Source organism: Balaenoptera musculus, chromosome 7, assembly GCF_009873245.2.
Source record: "Balaenoptera musculus isolate JJ_BM4_2016_0621 chromosome 7, mBalMus1.pri.v3, whole genome shotgun sequence".
Classification (NCBI taxonomy): domain Eukaryota; kingdom Metazoa; phylum Chordata; class Mammalia; order Artiodactyla; family Balaenopteridae; genus Balaenoptera; species Balaenoptera musculus.
The window spans coordinates 97826906-97844985 of record NC_045791.1 but is presented as its reverse complement, the minus strand read 5'-3'; the positions used below and the strand labels follow the sequence as shown (position 1 = coordinate 97844985).

Sequence of the window (18080 nt, the reverse complement as noted above, 5' to 3'; positions counted from 1 at the left end):
TTGTTTTCACATTAAAAAAAATATACACATATCCAACTTCTCCCAAATCCTACTCTTAGAATTAGTTGCCAGACATTCTATGCATATGCATAGAATGTATGTTTCACATTTCTATATATAGCCACAGATACAGGTAAATTCTTTTTAGTGTTTATACAAATAGGATTATGCTTTTTCTGTCCTGTACTTTTTTCCTATGAACACATTCTGTCCACCTCATTCTTTTTAATGGCTGCATAGTATCTCATTATATGGATATACTGTAATTTATTGACTCAAACTATTATGACGACTGTTTAGATTGTTACCAGGTTTTTGCTAAAATATGTCTATTGTAATGAATATCCTTGTACCCTTATACAAATATGTGTTTTTAGAAATTGAATTGGTCAGTCCATTGGTATGCATATTAAATGTTTGCTACCTTGTCAAATTCTCTTCTAAAAAGGATTTTTTACAAATTTGCACACCTACCAAGAGTGTGTAAAGGTTCCTGTTCTCCCATATTAGATCTAATTTTTTAAGGTCTGTGTCTTGACAGGATTCTCATAGCTTTTGTGAATCATTGGGCCTACTCTGAATTTCTTCTGAAGATAAGTAAAATTTGTAATATTAGCTATACTAGTCTCATGGGTACCAATATTAAAGAAATTTGTTAGATGGAATAGACTAAAAATCAAGGTGATTTGTTTCCTTTTCTGAGCTTGGCCAGGCTATTATTCTCAAGCTCAGTATCAGCCACCAATTGCCCTGGGAGCTCTGTTGTTTCCCCAGTAGGCTTTCTCCTAGCATCTTTTTTTTTCTTTTTTAAAATTTATTTATTTTATTTTATTTATTTTATTTTTGGCTGTGTTGGGTCTTTTTTGCTGCATGCAGGCTTTTCTCTAGTTGCGGCGAGCGGGGGCTATTCTTTGTTGCAGTCTGCGGGCTTCTCATTGCAGTGGCTTCTGTTGTTGTGGAGCACAGGCTCTAGGCACATGGGCTTCAGTAGGTGTGGCATGCAGGCTCAGTAGTTGTGGCTCTTGGGCTCTAGAGCGCAGGCTCAGTAGTTGTGGCACATGGGCTTAGTTGCTCTGCGGCATGTGGGATCTTCCTGGACCAGGGGTCGAACCGGTGTCCCCTGCATTGGCAGGCAGATTCTTAACCACTGCGCCCCAGGGAAACCCTCTCCTAGCATCTTCATTTGGGCTTCTCGGTGAATGTGAGAATAGAGATGGAAAGCTTCTCTTGAAGACTCTTATCCTTTTGCATTCTGTGCCACTACGATAACATTGTCTAACACCCCTAATTTGCTTTTAATCATTGGTACTTTGGTGAGAGAGAATCTACACTAGGCTGTTCAAAAAATTTGAGTTGTATGTGATAGTCATTTACTAAGGGACATCACATATCACTTTTTTTCCTTTTTTCTTCTTTTATAAAATCATTTGGCATGTTCTTTCAGCTTCCAGAATTGTAGCCAGCCACCCCTTCTCTGGGTGGTTTACATCAGCCTCTCCGGGCAGTACTTTGAAGTCTGTGAAAGACACTGGTAATTTAGGCTGACATACTTGGCAGGCCTATTTAAAAAGCAGAATTGTTTGATGGCATGACACAAGAGGTCTGTTAACTGAGTTATAAAGAACTGAGGCATTTCCAACAAACCCTAGTTTTGGCATGAAATTTAAATAGTTCTTATTTTGCGGCATGCAGTCAGTGAACTTCCTGTGATGTAATATGGTCTCTCAGTGCAAAATACTAGGAAGTGGGAATTTTATTATGCCTAGCAGTTTCTCCAAGGAGAAATTCTGGGTGGAACTGAGTATGTGGTTATTTTTTCTTTTAATTCAATCCAGCTAATTCAGAGGGAATGTCTTAGCAAGATGTGAGGAAGCAAGTCTAGAGGGAATGGTAGCACTTGGGAGAGATGTGAAAAACCAGCCAATCAGTGGTGGGAGCTGGGAGGGGGCACCTAAATAATATATTTAATCTAATTCTTATGGTGGGTTTAGTATAAAGCCCTAAAAGTCAGTGGCCTTTCCTTAAAATACTGCAAAATTGAGTTTAAAAATATATAGCTCATTATTGTATATGCATGTGCTGTAAACATCCTGAAACCTTTCTTGAATGGAGTATAATTTTTTTTAAGTCCTGTATTTTTTATTGTAACTTCATTATTCTGATCGTCAAAATCACTTAATTATTTTTTTTTTAATTCTAAGTCTTTAAACCAGATGTTGCTCCTCTTATCAGAAAGGCAAGTTTTACATAATTTGGAGATCAGGACAGAAGTATTCCAAGGCAAAGGTTACCAAAATAGAGCTTCCAGTCTGTGTTGCTAAGCTCTCTGAATGATGGCATTACTGTTGGACCCTTCTCTCACAGCACAAATGGGACTACAAAGTGGTTTCAATACGTGTCTGTGTGTTAAAGTGAAAGCATGTGACACCAACAAATGGGTACCACATGGCAGAGATACCCAGGAGCAACTCCGTAATATGAAAGGGATAAATTAGTTTTGTTTCATTTCATTTTTTTCCCTTCAAGGGAAGGGGGGTGGGGAGAGGGGTTGAGCAGGGAGGGAGAGGGAGAGGAGGGGGAGAGGAGTGTGAGTGAGTGAGTGTGTGTGTGTGTGTGCGCGTGTGTGCGCACGCGCTCCTACGGAGCAATCAGGCCCCTCATTTTAGTTAATGCACGTGGTTGATTTAGTGACGTTCAATGCCTGCCTGGTTTTAATATTAATCTTTATTCCGACACCTCCGATTATAGCTTTTAGGTACCAGATTACTTTATTCTTGCACATGGAAATGATGGAGAGCGGCAGTGGCACAGTACTCACTTTCCGACACCAGCTGGCTCTTGTGCTGACTTAGAATGTGGCCACTGTCTTGTCCTGGCCTCGTTTAATGATTTTTTTTGTGTATGCTTAGCTTCCTTTCCAGGCTTTGTTCATTTATTCAGAAAATAATTGTTGAGGGTTTAGTCTGTGCAGGCCCTATGCTGGCTTTGACCTCTACCCTCTAGGGATACCTAAGAGTGGAGTGCTTTGAGCATAGTGGGTGCTAAGAAATGTTACATGGCAAGAACAGTTATTTCTCTATGTATGTTCAGTCCAAAGTTTAACTCAGAATGTACTTCCCATGAGTTACAATACTGTTGAAGGCTAGAAAGTTCAGTTAACTGACTTCTAAAAATAATTTATTTCAGTTGCTTGACTACAATTCTTAAATATGAAAACTTTTGAAAATGAAAACATCTGTGTATCATATCAAAAACATTTCAAGAATGCACATCTTTGACTATATTAAGAATATATTCATACATAAGCTTGCCCTTATATTGTTTATTTTCATCTAAATCCTTTAGAGATTTAGAGATTTCATCTAAATCCTTTAGAGATTTAGAGATTTCTACTGTATAGTAGAGAGGGCATGGATTTTAGAGTTAGACAGTGCTGGTCAAATCCTGGTTTTGTAACTAATTAGCTGTGTGATTAATTACAGTTAGCTCCAGGCAGTTAGCTTGACTTTGGGCAAAACCTTTCTGAACTTTTGTTTCCCCATCTTATTTTCCCTATCCACTTTATAGGTACAATAAAACCTAGCTCACATGATTATCTTGAGAATTAAGATGACAGATAGGCTGATAGAAAGATACTAAGTTCGGGATACTAAGTTTCCCTTTCCTTTTACCCTATTTATTGGCCAACTTTTATATTACTAGCAGTAAAGTACAGTGTTTTAAAATACTCATTTGTTTATTTGGATATCTGGAAGGCAAAAGACATTCTATATTTTGTGCAAATTATGGTACGGGAATAAGTCTGTGGAAGAACTTTTGCTCAATACATGCTAATGTGAAGCAGCTTTTTATTTTCAGTTTGTTCTCCCAGATAGACATTAGTTTGTTCTTTCTCTTTTCCTGATTTGAAAGGCAAAACGAAGCCAACATTCATTCACTGTTTGTGTAGAGCAGTGGTCTCCTCCAGAATTTATTAAAGGGCCACAAGTGTATCTACCTGTTAAAAAGTTAAATGATCTCCACTGAATTTGAGTCTGTCTTTGTATGCTATGCATTTCTTTCTTTAAAAATGAGTTTTACTAAAAATAGAACTACCGTACGACCCAGCAATCCCACTACTGGGCATATACCCTGAGAAAACCATAATTCAAAAAAGAGTCATGTACCAAAATGTTCATTGCAGCACTATTTACAATAGCCAGGACATGGAAGCAACCTAAGTGTCCATCGACAGATGAATGGTTAACGAAGATGTGGGACATATATACAATGGAATATTACTCAGCCATAAAAAGGAACGAAATTGAGTTATTTGTAGTGAGGCGGATGGACCTAGCGTCTGTCACACAGAGTGAAGTAAGTCAGAAAGAGAAAAACAAATACCGTATGCTAACACATATATATGGAATCTCAAAAAAAAAAAAAAAAGGATCTGACTAACCTAGGGGCAGGACAGGAATAAAGATGCAGACGTAGAGAATGGACTTGAGGACACGGGGAGGGGGAAGGGTAAGCTGGGACGAAGTGAGAGAGTGGCATGGACATATATCCACTACCAAATGTATAATAGATAGCTAGTGGGAAGCAACCGCATAGCACAGGGAGATCAGCTCAGTGCTTTTTGACCACGTAGAGGGGTGGGATAGGGAGGGTGGGAGGGCGACACAAGAGGGAGGAGATATGGGGATATATGTATATGTATAGCTGATTCACTTTATTATACAGCAGAAACTAACAACATTGTAAAGCAATTATACTCCAATAAAGATGTTTAAAAAAAATGAGTTTTAAATTTTTGTAACCATCACTACGGATACAGAACCGTTCTGTCACCCCCAAAACCCACATGTCCCCACGTTGTCACATTTTTTCCCCCACATCTAACCCCGGGTGACCACTATCTTGTTCTCTGTTGGTATAGTTTTGCTTTTTCCAGAATGTCATATAAATGGACTCATTTTGTCCACTTACATTGCCTTTTAAGACTGGCTTCTTTCAGCTTCATGTCCTTGAGATTCATCTAAGTTATCAAGTCTCCCTTATTGCTGAGTAGTATTCCATTGTATGGGTGAACCAGTTTATCTGGTCACCCGTTAGAGTTCACTTGGATTATTGCAATTATTTAAAAAAAAAATATTACATTGTGTAAGTTTGTCCTGATTTTCAAAGTAGAAAAAATATACTAATCAAGGAAAAATGGGAAAAAAAAATATTCCTGCCCAAACAGAACCTCTATTAACATTCAGGTATATTTCTTTACATTCTTTTTCCTGTGCATGGAGTTTTTTGGCTCGTGGTTATATTTACATAGCTGTGATTCTTCATAAATTGCTTTTTTTTTCGTGTTTTAATTGTGTTGTGTATATATGACATACACAGTTTAAAAAGATTATAAAGCAAACACTAGTGTAACCATCCAAGTTAAGACCCTTCCCCATCAAAACTACCTTCCCTTTACCTAGAGCAATCACTATCCTAACTTTTGTGATAGTCATTCCCTTCTTTGCTTCATAGTTGTCCAGCCTGTGTATATTCTTTAGATAATATAATTTAGTTGTGACTCTTTTTGAACTTTGTGGCCTCCTTCTTTTGTTTACTATTGTAAGTATTCTAGCTCTATTATGATAAATCTTCATAAAGATGCCTTTTAGCTGCGTAGTATTCTGCTGAGTGACTGTGCTGTAGTTTATGTAGCCATTTCCCGATTTGGGTTGTTTCTAATTATCACTATTGGAAATAATGCTTTATGTAGAAGTAATATCTTTCTACATGAATCCATTTTTGTATTTAGAATTATTTCTTTTGGATAGTATTGTGAATAAAAGAGTATGAAATTTTAAGGCTCTGAAAAATGTTGCTAAATTCTTTACCAATTCGTACCACAATGAAGCCTTACTGTTCCTGGGCCAGCACTGAGGGTTTTCCACATCTCCCCCAAGTAAAAACACCTCAGGGAATTTAATGATTGAAAAACCATCTTATCTTGTCTTTCTGAGGTTGATTGGTTCTGTGTTTTCTAATTGGTTTCCTTTTTTGTTGATTTTGCTTGAGTTTATGTTTTGGGGTAAATCAGCTTCTTAAGTGATGGTCAGTGTAGCCTTGTGACCAATTCTTTTATTTTTTTCAGATGTAGGTGCAAGAAACTACAGGCATCTCTGTGCTGTTTATTACAACAAGAATCCTGGGTTTGAGATAATCCATGGGCTTCTGGACAGAATCATGCAGCTACTTGATGTGCCTCCTGGCGAAAAGAAGGGAGGATATGTGATCAAAGCATCAGAAGGTGAGACAGATCAGCTGAGTCTAGAGTCAATGATCCCATAATGAAGAGGCGAAGCCCTATTTGTGATAAAGTCTTTTTGGTTTTGATTTAGGGGGGAGGTGAGAGATAGAGCTTCATATCAATTAATTGTCAGTATTTTCTAGAAATATCCTTTTTCCCTCCAGCATTTTGAGAAGATGCTTTTCAGAGCTCTTGTAGTGCCACACAGTATACTTTTGTCCCAGCTGAGTGCTGGTAGCCCCTAGTTACTGGCAACATCTAGCCGTGGCCAACCCACAATCCAAACTGGAAGCTGAGAGAACCAAAACTCATGACTTGTGCTCAGAGCCTCCTGCCTGAAGCCTTTAAGGCAAAAGGAGAAAAAAGAGAGACATTGGAAGTTAGGCTAACTAAATTGTATATATACCCCTAAAATGCTAGTTTCTTGTTGTCTGAGGAATTCTGAAATTTTTGCTTTTCATACCCCTATAGCTTGAATCAGTATTAGACAAGAGATCCAGAAACAACTTCAAAGAAACATTTTACCACTTTATTTCCACTGTTTACCTGACAATTTTATAACTTTATTTGGCATCTTAAATTTCTATTGGAACGTTCACTTTTTTAAAAGTGTTATTTAGCAGTACTTGTAGTGGTGTGAGGTTTGGGGGGACATAGTTTTGTTTTCCCCTAGTTTTATTTTTCTTAGTCCTCAGAGATGGTTTTTTTATTGTTGTTTGTTTCAATTTTTTTTTTTTTAATTTGGAAACTTCTTTGAAAATGCAATAACCCTAAATATATGGCCTTTTTAGGTTGAAGCTTTGTGGAGTTATCTTTTTTTTTAATAAAATTGAAAGATTAAATATTGCAGGGAGTTATCGTTTTCTACCACATCTCTCATTAGTAATCATTCAGTGAAGATATGTGTGATGCTTATAGAATTTTAGAGTGTTGGAACTGGGTCTTAGAGTTCATCAAGTCCAGTTCCTTGATTTGACAAGTGAAGGAGCCAAGGATAGGCAAGTTAAGTGAGTTGGGCTGGGTCACACATGGGGAACCCAGGGCGCCTGCCTCGCAGTGTTCCTTCCACAAGACCAAGTTGCCTATCTTTATAGTGGCTTTACATTACTCATTCACCAGTTGACTCTTCTAGAATTTCTGCTTTAAGATCTGGTCATCCAAGTTAATGGCAACCTGAAAGCTGATGTGACACATTTTTTTTAACCTTCTATACAGAGTCTTTTCTCAGAAATTTTACTTCATATAGAGATTAGCTGAATAAAAATCTGTTTCCTGAAACAGATTATGCCATATATATGAGATATAATTTTTTTTCTTATTTGAAAGGTTGCAGAGAGCTGAAATGGTAAATTGGAGCATAATTTGTTGTGGATATGATACTTTTATATATAACTTTTATATTAATGATGCTTCTCTAAACCATAAACCAGTGTCTTAATATAATGACTCTCCTGCCTCAATAAGTTCCTTAGACATATTTCTCAGAAGCCTCTAAGTTCCCCTTTCATGAGACAGGCTTCAAGAAGACAGAATAAGCAGGACACAGATCCTGCTGTCAAGGAACCTACAGGGGGAATGACCACTGCATACCAGCTTTCACAAGAAGCTGGTAAGGCGAGTGCCTTGAAGTTTCCAAAGAGCGAGATGGTGTGGTTTCTTAAGAGCATATGGGAAAGCGTTAGTGACTTTCTGGAAAGTGACATAGGCCTTCGAAGGAATAGGTGGGAGACAGGGGAAGCAAGGCAAACTACCAGAGCAAAGGCAAAAATGATGGGAAACATAGCCTCCTGCAGTTTGGTTTGACTACAGGGTGAGGAAGAAGCTTGGGACTACATTTAGAGTCCTGAGTGCTAGAATAAGGAATTGTAGCTAATTAGCTGGAAAATATTGAAGCTGCTGCTGCTTTTTTTTCTTTTCCTTAAGTGAGTGATGTGATTAGATCTGTACTTTGAAGGGATTAATCTGGCAGCAGTATGTAGGTTGGGCGGCATGGAGAGTAGAGGGGAAGAGAATGGTTGAAAGGTGTTATAGTGAGAATAAGGACTTGACTTTGAATGTTGGCCAAGGCTATACCAAGGAGAAGACTGATTTAAGAAACTTTATGAAGGTAGAAGCTACAGCATTCAGCATTTGGAAAAGTTCCACTTGGAACCTTTTATGCCACTCGGAACCTTTTATGATACAGCTCACATGTGTTGATCTTTTTTTTAAGTTCTATTTTCATCATTCTAGACCTATGATATTATAAATTTAATCCTTTTATATTTTAGCACCAAAACAACATAATACTTAGTACTTAATTTCCCTAATATGTAGATGTCTATCATTTTGGCTTGGAGTGTGTGGGTGTGTGTGTGGGTGTGGGTGGGTGTGTGTGTTTTCAAATTAGAAAATACATTCATAAACTGTAACCACTTACGATGTGGTTGTAGATCTTTATGTTCAGTTTTTTAGGCCAGATTGTTACTGGTGTTGGATTTTGTATGAGGATAGAGGCCATCTTGTGTTTCCTGTTGAATTTACTTTGGCTCTCATAATAGAATATTGTAATGTTATATTATATTTTGATTATCTATTTTGATTATGTAATGACAAATATGATTACCTTTTTTTTAAATGGTTAAAGAAACCAAGACCTAAAGGAGTGGCTTGTCAAAATAAGTCAGCAGTAAAGTTGGTATAAGTTCTTCATCTAAAATTTAATATGTATATATATATATATATATCTCCTAAGTAAATCTCTACACAGGAATTTGGTTGCTGGGGCGTGTTTAGCTACATCATTTCCTCAGATTTATTGTTATTTTGCATAAGGCTTTTTCTGTTTCAAGAAAAGGTCTTCAGAGTATCAAAAAAGTCAAGAAGAAACAGATTAAGAGCTACCGTTTCCTGCCATTCTTGATTACTGAGTTGTCTTCTATTACTCTGGCATATGGTTTACCTTTTAATAATTAAAAGTCCCTGGTGGCTTTGCCATTATAATTGAGCTAAGTCTGTTCACCAGAGAGTCTTGCTAATGTCAGTCCATTGGTAGATATACCTAATCTCTCTCTGTCCTTTCTAATGAACACCACTGACTTCCTTTTGTGCTGCTTTGTTTGGTGGTAGAGAGTGGAACAGAACTTGATTCCCTCTTGAGAAACTTGGCCCTGTCCACTGTGAGAGAAGTCTGGAAACTCATTTCATTGATCATCACATTGATCTCAGGGAGTTGTGTAACCTGGCTTCTCATGCAGACAGCAGTCCTCTGCAGCCCGTGGATCTCTGAGAAGCACTCCCAAGTCCTGTGAGTGCAGCCGCAATTAGAAGCCATGGTCACTTAGTCTCACAGAGTTTTTATTTGCTGAGCGCCCCTGCAATTAGGAACACAAGGTGAGGTAGAATGCCGAACTGCTGATAGAATAAGGGCAGTCGTTGAGTAGAAGAATGTTTAACTTTTTAACAGACTGTAGAGCATTTTGAGCGCTTGGAACAACTCATGTTTTAGTGGCATTTGATCGGATCATTACAGCATATGTACACGCTTTTTTTCAGACTTCTTCCCCTTTGTTTTTGTGGTTTGTTGCAAACTAAATTATGTTAAAATGCATTTATCCTTTTCAAAACCACTTCTGGGCAAGGAAAATTCACAGCATTTTTGTGTTTAGAACAGTTATGTGGTTCCTGGTCAAATCAGTGGCGAAAATAATTTCTTAGGGAAGGTAGTAGGCTTTGTGTGCGATTGGCTGCATTGACTTGAGTGTGTATTTTTTCCCCTTGAATTTGTTACTATTTCAGTTTTGTTTATTCACAAATCTATGGAAAATGTCAGTTTAACCTGAGACAAGATTCCTGATGGAAAAACAGAAGTTTTAGTACTTTGAGTTTTGACAATTCTAATTTTCATGCTGCTCAGAATTCATTTTGTGAAATGAAAAATAATCTTGTAAGTAATAGGCACATTTAATCCTGCACCATATGTACCCACAGAGGTTATTTAGATACCTTCTGTTACAGCATCACCTAATGATCATTGACTTAACCTGTAGGTCATGACCTTTTTCCTCTTTCAGGACACCTGTGAAAGATTTCAGATGCTAAAAAGTATGGGTGAAATTGTGATGTCTCCCTGGCCTTCATACTGGTTTTTAGTGTAACATGAGCTTGGAAATATATGAGAAGAATATGTATTGAACAGCTTGCTGGAGTAAAGGTGTTCCCATTTATGGTCTGATTTACACAAAAGTCTAGGCTGGAAAAAAGGGGGATCTGTATAGTGTCTCCACATTTTTAGTTACCATCAGCAAAGACATTACTCTGTTAAGGCACCACGTTTAAAAGAAAAAAGGTTTGGAAGTTTTTAAGCTTTTGACCTTATTACTCTGTGTAAAAAATGTCCTTAATCCTCTGATTCTCTGGTTTTTTTCGGTGTTTGAGGCAAGCTTTCAAGTACTACAGTTTTTGTTACCTTCTTTGAAGGCTTTATTAAGAGCAATATTAAACACGTCTGCAGTGATCACCACACGTCAGAACAGCGGGATGACATGGGTCCACAGTGCCCGTTAAAGCCTCAGCAGTTATCGTGATTCACGTAGCCCTGTATTGTTCTTGAGTGTGTTTTACTTCCTTGCCTCACTCTCTCTTATATGTATGAGGCAAAGTTCTCTCCACTCATGCTCACCACCTCGTGCTTTTGGTGTGCCTTGGTACCCACCTGACATTTCAGTACTCAGTGTTGGAGTGCGTGTTCCACAGCAGGTCCCACTTGAATGACTTGGTCAGCTCACTTTCCCATCTGATAGGTCTTGTAACACAGTGTTTCTCAACTTCTTTTTATTATCTCTCCCTTAAGGAACCTTTTAGATTTTTTTCCTAATTGTCCCTCCATAAAATGTTAATACCACTGGTATACTGCATATTTATTATGTACTATATGTATAGCTTTGCTTTATACATAAAAAGTATAAACCTTATTTTTAAAATTCAATTCAGGGTTAAGAATAAGTAAACATTTTTAAGTTAAGAGTTAAATTAGGGAGTTCTGGTGGCCTAGTGGTTAGGATTCCAGGCTTTCACTGCTGTGGCCCAAGTTCAGTCCCTGGTCGAGGAACTGAGATCCTACAAGCCTATCGGTGCAGACAGAAAAAAAAAAAAAAAAAAAGAGAGAGAGAGTTAAATCAAAAAACTACTAACATTTAACTTTGTATCTGCTGCATAGGTTTTAATGTTACATACTTATATAAATTGTAGTGCATCAAACTATATATGCCAATTGGCAATTAATTTAAATATATAACTGTAACCAAAAATTTTTAGAAATCATTCAAAACCCACTTTTCCAGCAAAAGTAAAACAATTGAAAAATTAATTTCTTAAAAAGTCATTTTTAGTGAATTTAACTTTTCCTTGATAAGAGAATATAACTTTTAATTAGCTGGTAGTCAGATATTGCTGATGTTTTTTCTTTCCAGCACTTGATGTAGTTAATGATGTGTTGAATAATAACTTTTTAAATTAGAAACTGTTTTTATTTAATTCTCAAAGCCTGAACTACCCAGGGAAGCTCTCAAGAGCACACATGAACAGAGTCCACAAGGCAGCCAATGGTGATTCCTGGCACATGCAGGTCATCTCTCAACATGACCTTGCAATTGAGCACTTGAAACAAAGTCTTGCAGTCACTGGATCAGAGCTATCTGTCGCCATAGTCGTGGAGCGCTGATCTTGCGTACATTTGCTATGTTTTCCATGTCAGTGCTGCTCCTGTAAAGCCCAAGACAACCCAGTGAGACGAACTGAATACTAAGGAGTACAGTTTTGTTAAGTAGGGTTCATCTTTGGAGGGCTCCAAACCACTGTAATATAAGATTTTTTTCATACCCCCCTCTCCCCAACCAAGAACCAGTTTTCATTCCCCTTTGAGAATGCATGCTGTGACTTAATGCGTACTTTGGAGTTGTTTCAATTTAACTGTATGTGCTGGGCAAAAGAGAGAGAGAGAGAAAGGTATTTTTATTTAACACCTTGTACTCCTTTTTTTCCTGCTTCCAAACTAGACCTTGGCTTCCACTGTTCTACAGAAAAGGCTATGGCCCAAATAAAAAGAGATGCGAAAGAAATTCATTTCCAGTTTCAAGGACCCAAATCCTGAAAGTTGAGAGGATTTTTAGGGTGATTTGTACTGCTCAGGTTTTTTTTCCCCTGATTCTCTTCCATTATAGTTTATTACAAGATACTGAATATAGTTCCCTGTGCTATACAGTTAATCCTTGTTGTTTATCTATTTTATATATGGTAGCGTGCATCTCTTAATCCCATACTCCCAATTTATCCCCACCCCCTTCCCCTTTGGTAACCATAAGTTTGTTTTCTATGTCTGTGAGTCTGTTTCTGTTTTGTAAATAAGTTCATTTGTACTATTTTTTAGATTCCACATGTAAGTGATATATAATATTTGTCTTTTTCTGTCTGACTTACTTTACTTAGTGTGATATTCTCTAGGTCCGTCCATGTTGCTGCAGATGGCATTATTTCATTCTTTTTATGGCTGAGTATTATTCCACTGAATTTATATGTCACATCTTCTTTATCCATTCATCTGTTGAGGGACATGTAGGTTGCTTCCATGTCTTGGCTATTGTAAATAGTGCTGCTGTGAACATTGGGGTGCATGTATCTTTTCGAATTAGAGCTTTCGTCTTTTCTGGATATATGCCTAGGAGTGGGATTGCTGAATTATGTGGTAATTCTATTTTTAGTTTTTTAAGAAACCTCCATACTGTTTTCCATAGTGGCTGCACCAATTTATATTCCCACAGTATAACAGTGTAGGAGGGTTCCCTTTTCTCCACACCTTCTCCAACATTAATTATTTGTAGACTTTTTGATGATGGCCATTCTGACCGGTGTGAGGTGATACCTCATTGTAGTTTTGATTTGCATTTCTCTGCTAATTAGCAATGTTGAGCATCTTTTCATGTGCCTGTTGGCCATCTGTATGTCTTCTTTGGAGAAGTGTCTATTTAGGTCTTCTGCCCATTTATTGTTTGGGTTATTCATTTTTTTGTTTTTGTTATTGAGTTGCATGAGCTTTTTGTACATATTGGAAATTAATCCCTTGTCAGTCACATTGTTTGCAAATATTTTCTCCCAGTCCGTAGGTTGTCTTTTCATTTTGTCTATGGTTTCCTTTGCTGTGCAAAAGCTTCTAAGTTCGATTAGGTCCCATTTGTTTATTTTTGCTTTTGTTTCCATTACTCTAGGAGATGGATCCAAAAAATATTGCTGGGATTTATGTCAAAGAGTGTTCTGCCTATGTTTTCCTCTAGGAATTTTATAGTATCTAGTCTTACATTTAGGTCTTTAATCCATTTTGAGTTTATTTTTGTATGTGGTGTTAGAGAATGTTCTAATTTAATTCTTTTAACATAGCTGTCCAGTTTTCTCAGCGTCACTTATTGAAGAGACTGTCTTTTCTCCATTGTATGTTTTTGCCTCCTTTCTTAAAGATTAATTGACTGTAGGTGTGTGAGTTTATTTCTGGGGTCTCTGTGCTGTTCCATTGATCCATATGTCTGTTTTTGTGCCAGCACCATGCTGTTTTGTTTACTGTAGCTTTGTGTTATTGTCTGAATGCACTACTCAATTCTGATCTTACATATGTAAGTTTGGCTTTCCTCAGGGAGGAGCAGCTTTACACGTTGGCAGCACCCTGGTTTTGGTACACTGGTGTGCTGCAGCGACCACTCTCCTCTGAATTCCTAGAGAATGATGTGTTCTGGTACACTAAGTATTAACCCTCTAAGCAGTCAATTCAGCTTTAATCCAGAAGGATTAAAAGGATGGATGGGTGGAGAGAAAAAGAGGTACACATATTGAATACATCTGTAGGTAGGGTTGATAAATAAGTGCTCCTATCTGCAAAATGTGCTTTTCCCCTTGATGTATTCACATTTAGTATTTCCTTTTCTTTCAAGGTGTAGGACGAGGGCAATAATTTTTAGCCCCCCCCCTTTTTTTTGAGAATTGATGGAAGAAACTCATATAATGTAAACCCCATTTTATTAACTTTTTAAAATTTTGAAACAGTTACAAGCTTATTAAAACAGGTGCAGGACAAAAAACTTTTCCTGAACTGTTTGAGAGTAAATTGCCAACCTGTACCCCTTAATACATTAGCGTGTATTTCTTACAAACAAGGACATTGTCCTACATAACCAAAATATAATCATCAAAACCAGGAATATATTATTCACGTTAATGTTAACCCCATCTAATCCTTATACCCTGGGCAAGTTCTATCAGTTATCCTTTATATCAAAGAATCACTTGTTGCCTTTAGCTGTCATGTCTCATTAGCCTCCTTCTGGAGAGTTCTAGAATAGTCTCTCCTTGACTTTCATGACCCTGACACTTTTGGAGATTATAGGCCAGTTATTTTGTAGTGTGTCCCTCAATTTGGGGTTGTCTAGATTCAAGTTAGGCAACTTTGGAGGAATGTTGCAGAAGTAACGCTCTCTTCTCAATGCATCCTATCAGTGGCACCCAGTTTCCACTTATAGCTGATAATGTTCACTTTAATCACCTGATCAAACTAGTATCTACTAGGCTTCTTTACTGTCAAGTTATTCCTTTCTCCATTATCATCAATAAACATTTTGTGGGGAGGAACTTTGAAATTATGTAAATGCTCCGTTCCTAATCAGTCCTCCTATTTATCTATCTCAGTATGGATTCATTATTTCCTGTTTTATTCAGTGTATTTTAATCCATTATTTATTCTGATTCTCACATTGTCCTCACTTTGGCCAGTGGGAGTCCCTTCAAGCTGGCTTCTGTATCCTTTTAGCATGTTCCTACTATTCTTTATTATTATTAGCACTCTCTTGCTTTGGGCACAAGAAGATATTCAAGGCTTATCTTGATCTTTCCATTGTCCCATTTCTCCACCCTGGTTCCTTTTAGTGGGGAATGGTGTCTAAAAGTCAAGATGTAGGGTTCTAGTTGCACACAGACACATACATATACTAACTTACTCCTATATCTATACGTATTTTAAAGACCGTAAGCCCACAGCAATACCTCCATTCCAGTCCAGCACCTTAGGGTTCATTCCAGTTTTCTCGCCTTCTGTATTTGTACCTCACTTCTCCAACAGTGAGAAACCTGGTTCCCATGATTCATACTTTATTCACTTACTTGCTCATTGCTCCTGTTGGTAACTAAACTCCATCTTGTCCCCTGCGTGTCTGCCCTGCTCATCACTCACTCTCAGTCTCTGACTGCCCTCTTGGGGCTGTTCCCCTCCCACCTGTGGATGCCCTCCCTGCCCCCTTTAGCTCTGACACCCAGTGCCCACACTTGAGTGAGAGGATTTCTTCCTTCCTCAGCCCCTTTAGGGCTGGATTATTCTGGAAGGGAAGGAGAAGACTTTTTAAGTCTTGAGAAGCTTTTATTGGTAGGGAGGTTCTTACTAAAATGAAAGGGAGAAAATAGTTGTATATGGTGATGCTTTTTTGGATGTGGGTGATAATATAGGAAATATATTTCTGGGCTCATCTTATATTGTTTCTGCCTCAGACCTGGAATCAGCTATATTGCCAAGTGGCCCTGGTTCCTTGTAGTGGGAAGTCAAATTTAGATCACAATCTAGGTGCTAAGGTTGCTCATTGCTACTGAGCGAGTCATTGTTTCTAGGACTTTTTAGTATGCAGAAGAAAACCTTTTTTAAAAAAATGGTTTTTTTTTAAAAGAAAAGCCTTGAGTTCATATGGATAGTTCCAATTTATGTTCAGGATTAGAGGATTTTTACTTAATATGTTTGTCTTTATAGTAGCTCTTTTTCTTTACATTGAAAATCTTGGTTCCTAATGAATTTACGTTATTACCTATTTATCCATCTTTGTTTCAAAATATCAATATTATTGCTAATAACATTGTTAGAAACAGTTTAAGCTTTATCTTCAGTTCTTTTTGTACTTAGAAAATATTCTACAAAATAAAGTACATTTTGACCAACATATTCCCAGTATTTCTTTTTATCAGGCAAGACTGTAGAAGCCTTAAATAACTAATGCTTGCACTGATTTTTTAAAATATTATATTAATTCACAGTCTGCTTTGTTTAAAAATTAGAAATGCATATTTTACTATGGACTTTGGGGCAGTGGGGAGGCAGAACCTTAATCGAACATCCATTTGGTATCTGTCTTCTCTGGAGTTTCTTTCATCTGCCAGCACATTTCTTCCCTCCCCATTATGCTGCCTTTAGAGAGACAGTCTTCAATATATTACAACATTGCAGGAATCCCACAGATTGACATTCATTTAAAGCATTCCTGCTGCTTTTCTATAAATGATAGGCCCACCATCTGACTGCATTGAGGTCCCAGGTGTGGTTTTGATCTTGATGGATTATTTTGCTTTACATTAGTGTTCAGTAGCTGTGGCCTCATCTCCACCTGCTTGAGAAATAAATGCCAGTAGTCACTTGGGTGACGTGGGCAACCCATCCCCCTCCTGGAAATACCTCTGAGCACCTGCTGGCCCTGGTGGGTCGTGGGTCAGGAACGTTGTCTTCCTGCCGAGGGTTCTTCTAGGCCAAATAGGCCACATACGAGGCCAGCAGCGCGCCTTCAGACCCCAGCCCTCCACACTTGCAGCCTTGCAGCCTTGCGTCTTAGTTGTTCCTTCTTCCACTCCTCCCCCTTCAGGACCCTGTACTCTCATTGTTCCCATTTTGCCCTTTTTAAAAAAATTTTCTTTTCAGGAAAGCATCTGACTTGAAGTTCAGTTGATACATATCAGTGTGAACTTAAGAGATGCTTTAATTTTGGGCATTCTTTCTCATTGTGAAAGGAGAAAAATTTGGTCCCTTTATGAAAATGTCAGGTTATTAGCTTTAGAAAGGGTGGGGCAAATTTAGTGGAATAGAAAAACCTCTCCATCTCCTGAAACCACACCCAGCTGACACACACACACACACACACTTCCTTATGTGAAAAGAGCGTGTTTGGAAGAGGTGAGGGAAGCAGCAACATGGCCCAGTATATTAGCACATAGGCAGACATTAATTACCTGCCTTTCTTTAAACAATAAACCGTGTGACTGTAGTTACAATAATCTTTTGAATGATGTTGAAGCCAGCCCATAAAGAGTAAACAGTTGAGCAGAAATATCAGATAAAATGCCGTGCTCTAAATGTCTCTAGAACTTCCTGTTGTCTCTTCTGTGAGACCTGTTTTGATGTGTCCAATATTCATCAGTAGCTGTTAAATATTTTATCAATGTTGTTTTCGCAGCCACTACACTTTGACACTCTTCTTCCAGAAGGGAAGGGTTTCTGCTTATTCTCTTAATCCCTAAAGGCCCCTAACTTGTTTGTGAATTGCATTCTCTGAACAAAGATCTCCTCTTGGAATTATTTTCCTGGACTGCTTTGATGCATTTTTTTTTTTTTTCCCACCAGTGGAACTGAAAAAAAAGATAGTAAGTAATTGGTACTATGCAAAGGAAAATTTTTAAAAAATCAGTGTTGTACAAAATAAGATCAGTATAATCTTATATTAAATTTGTGGTTTGTTGGTACTACCATTGCTAGAAGTCTACTGTTTAACATTTTGATATGTAATTGAACTGTACAATAATTGGCGTTGTTTTACTTGTGTGGTACTACCTTTGGCAAAAGGAAGAAACCAAAAAAGAGCAACAAGTAACATATATGTTACAGGAGCCCTATTTATAACAGTGGATAATCGGAAACAACTCCAACATAAAATACTTAAAGAACAATTTGGCAAACTACGACATATAAATATAA

The 18080-nt window shown here is 37.7% G+C and overlaps 1 protein-coding gene across 5 annotated transcripts in view; it reads left to right on the top strand.

The window, feature by feature from the left end:
• Positions 1–18080, top strand: part of FARSB (phenylalanyl-tRNA synthetase subunit beta) — a 68731-nt gene that overhangs the window by 39864 nt on the left and 10787 nt on the right. For all 5 annotated transcript variants that reach the window (XM_036857626.1, XM_036857627.1, XM_036857629.1 and 2 more), the window contains one exon: positions 6128–6283. In XM_036857626.1, coding sequence (XP_036713521.1) covers positions 6128–6283 — 156 coding nt within the window. The remainder of the gene's footprint in view (positions 1–6127; positions 6284–18080) is intronic.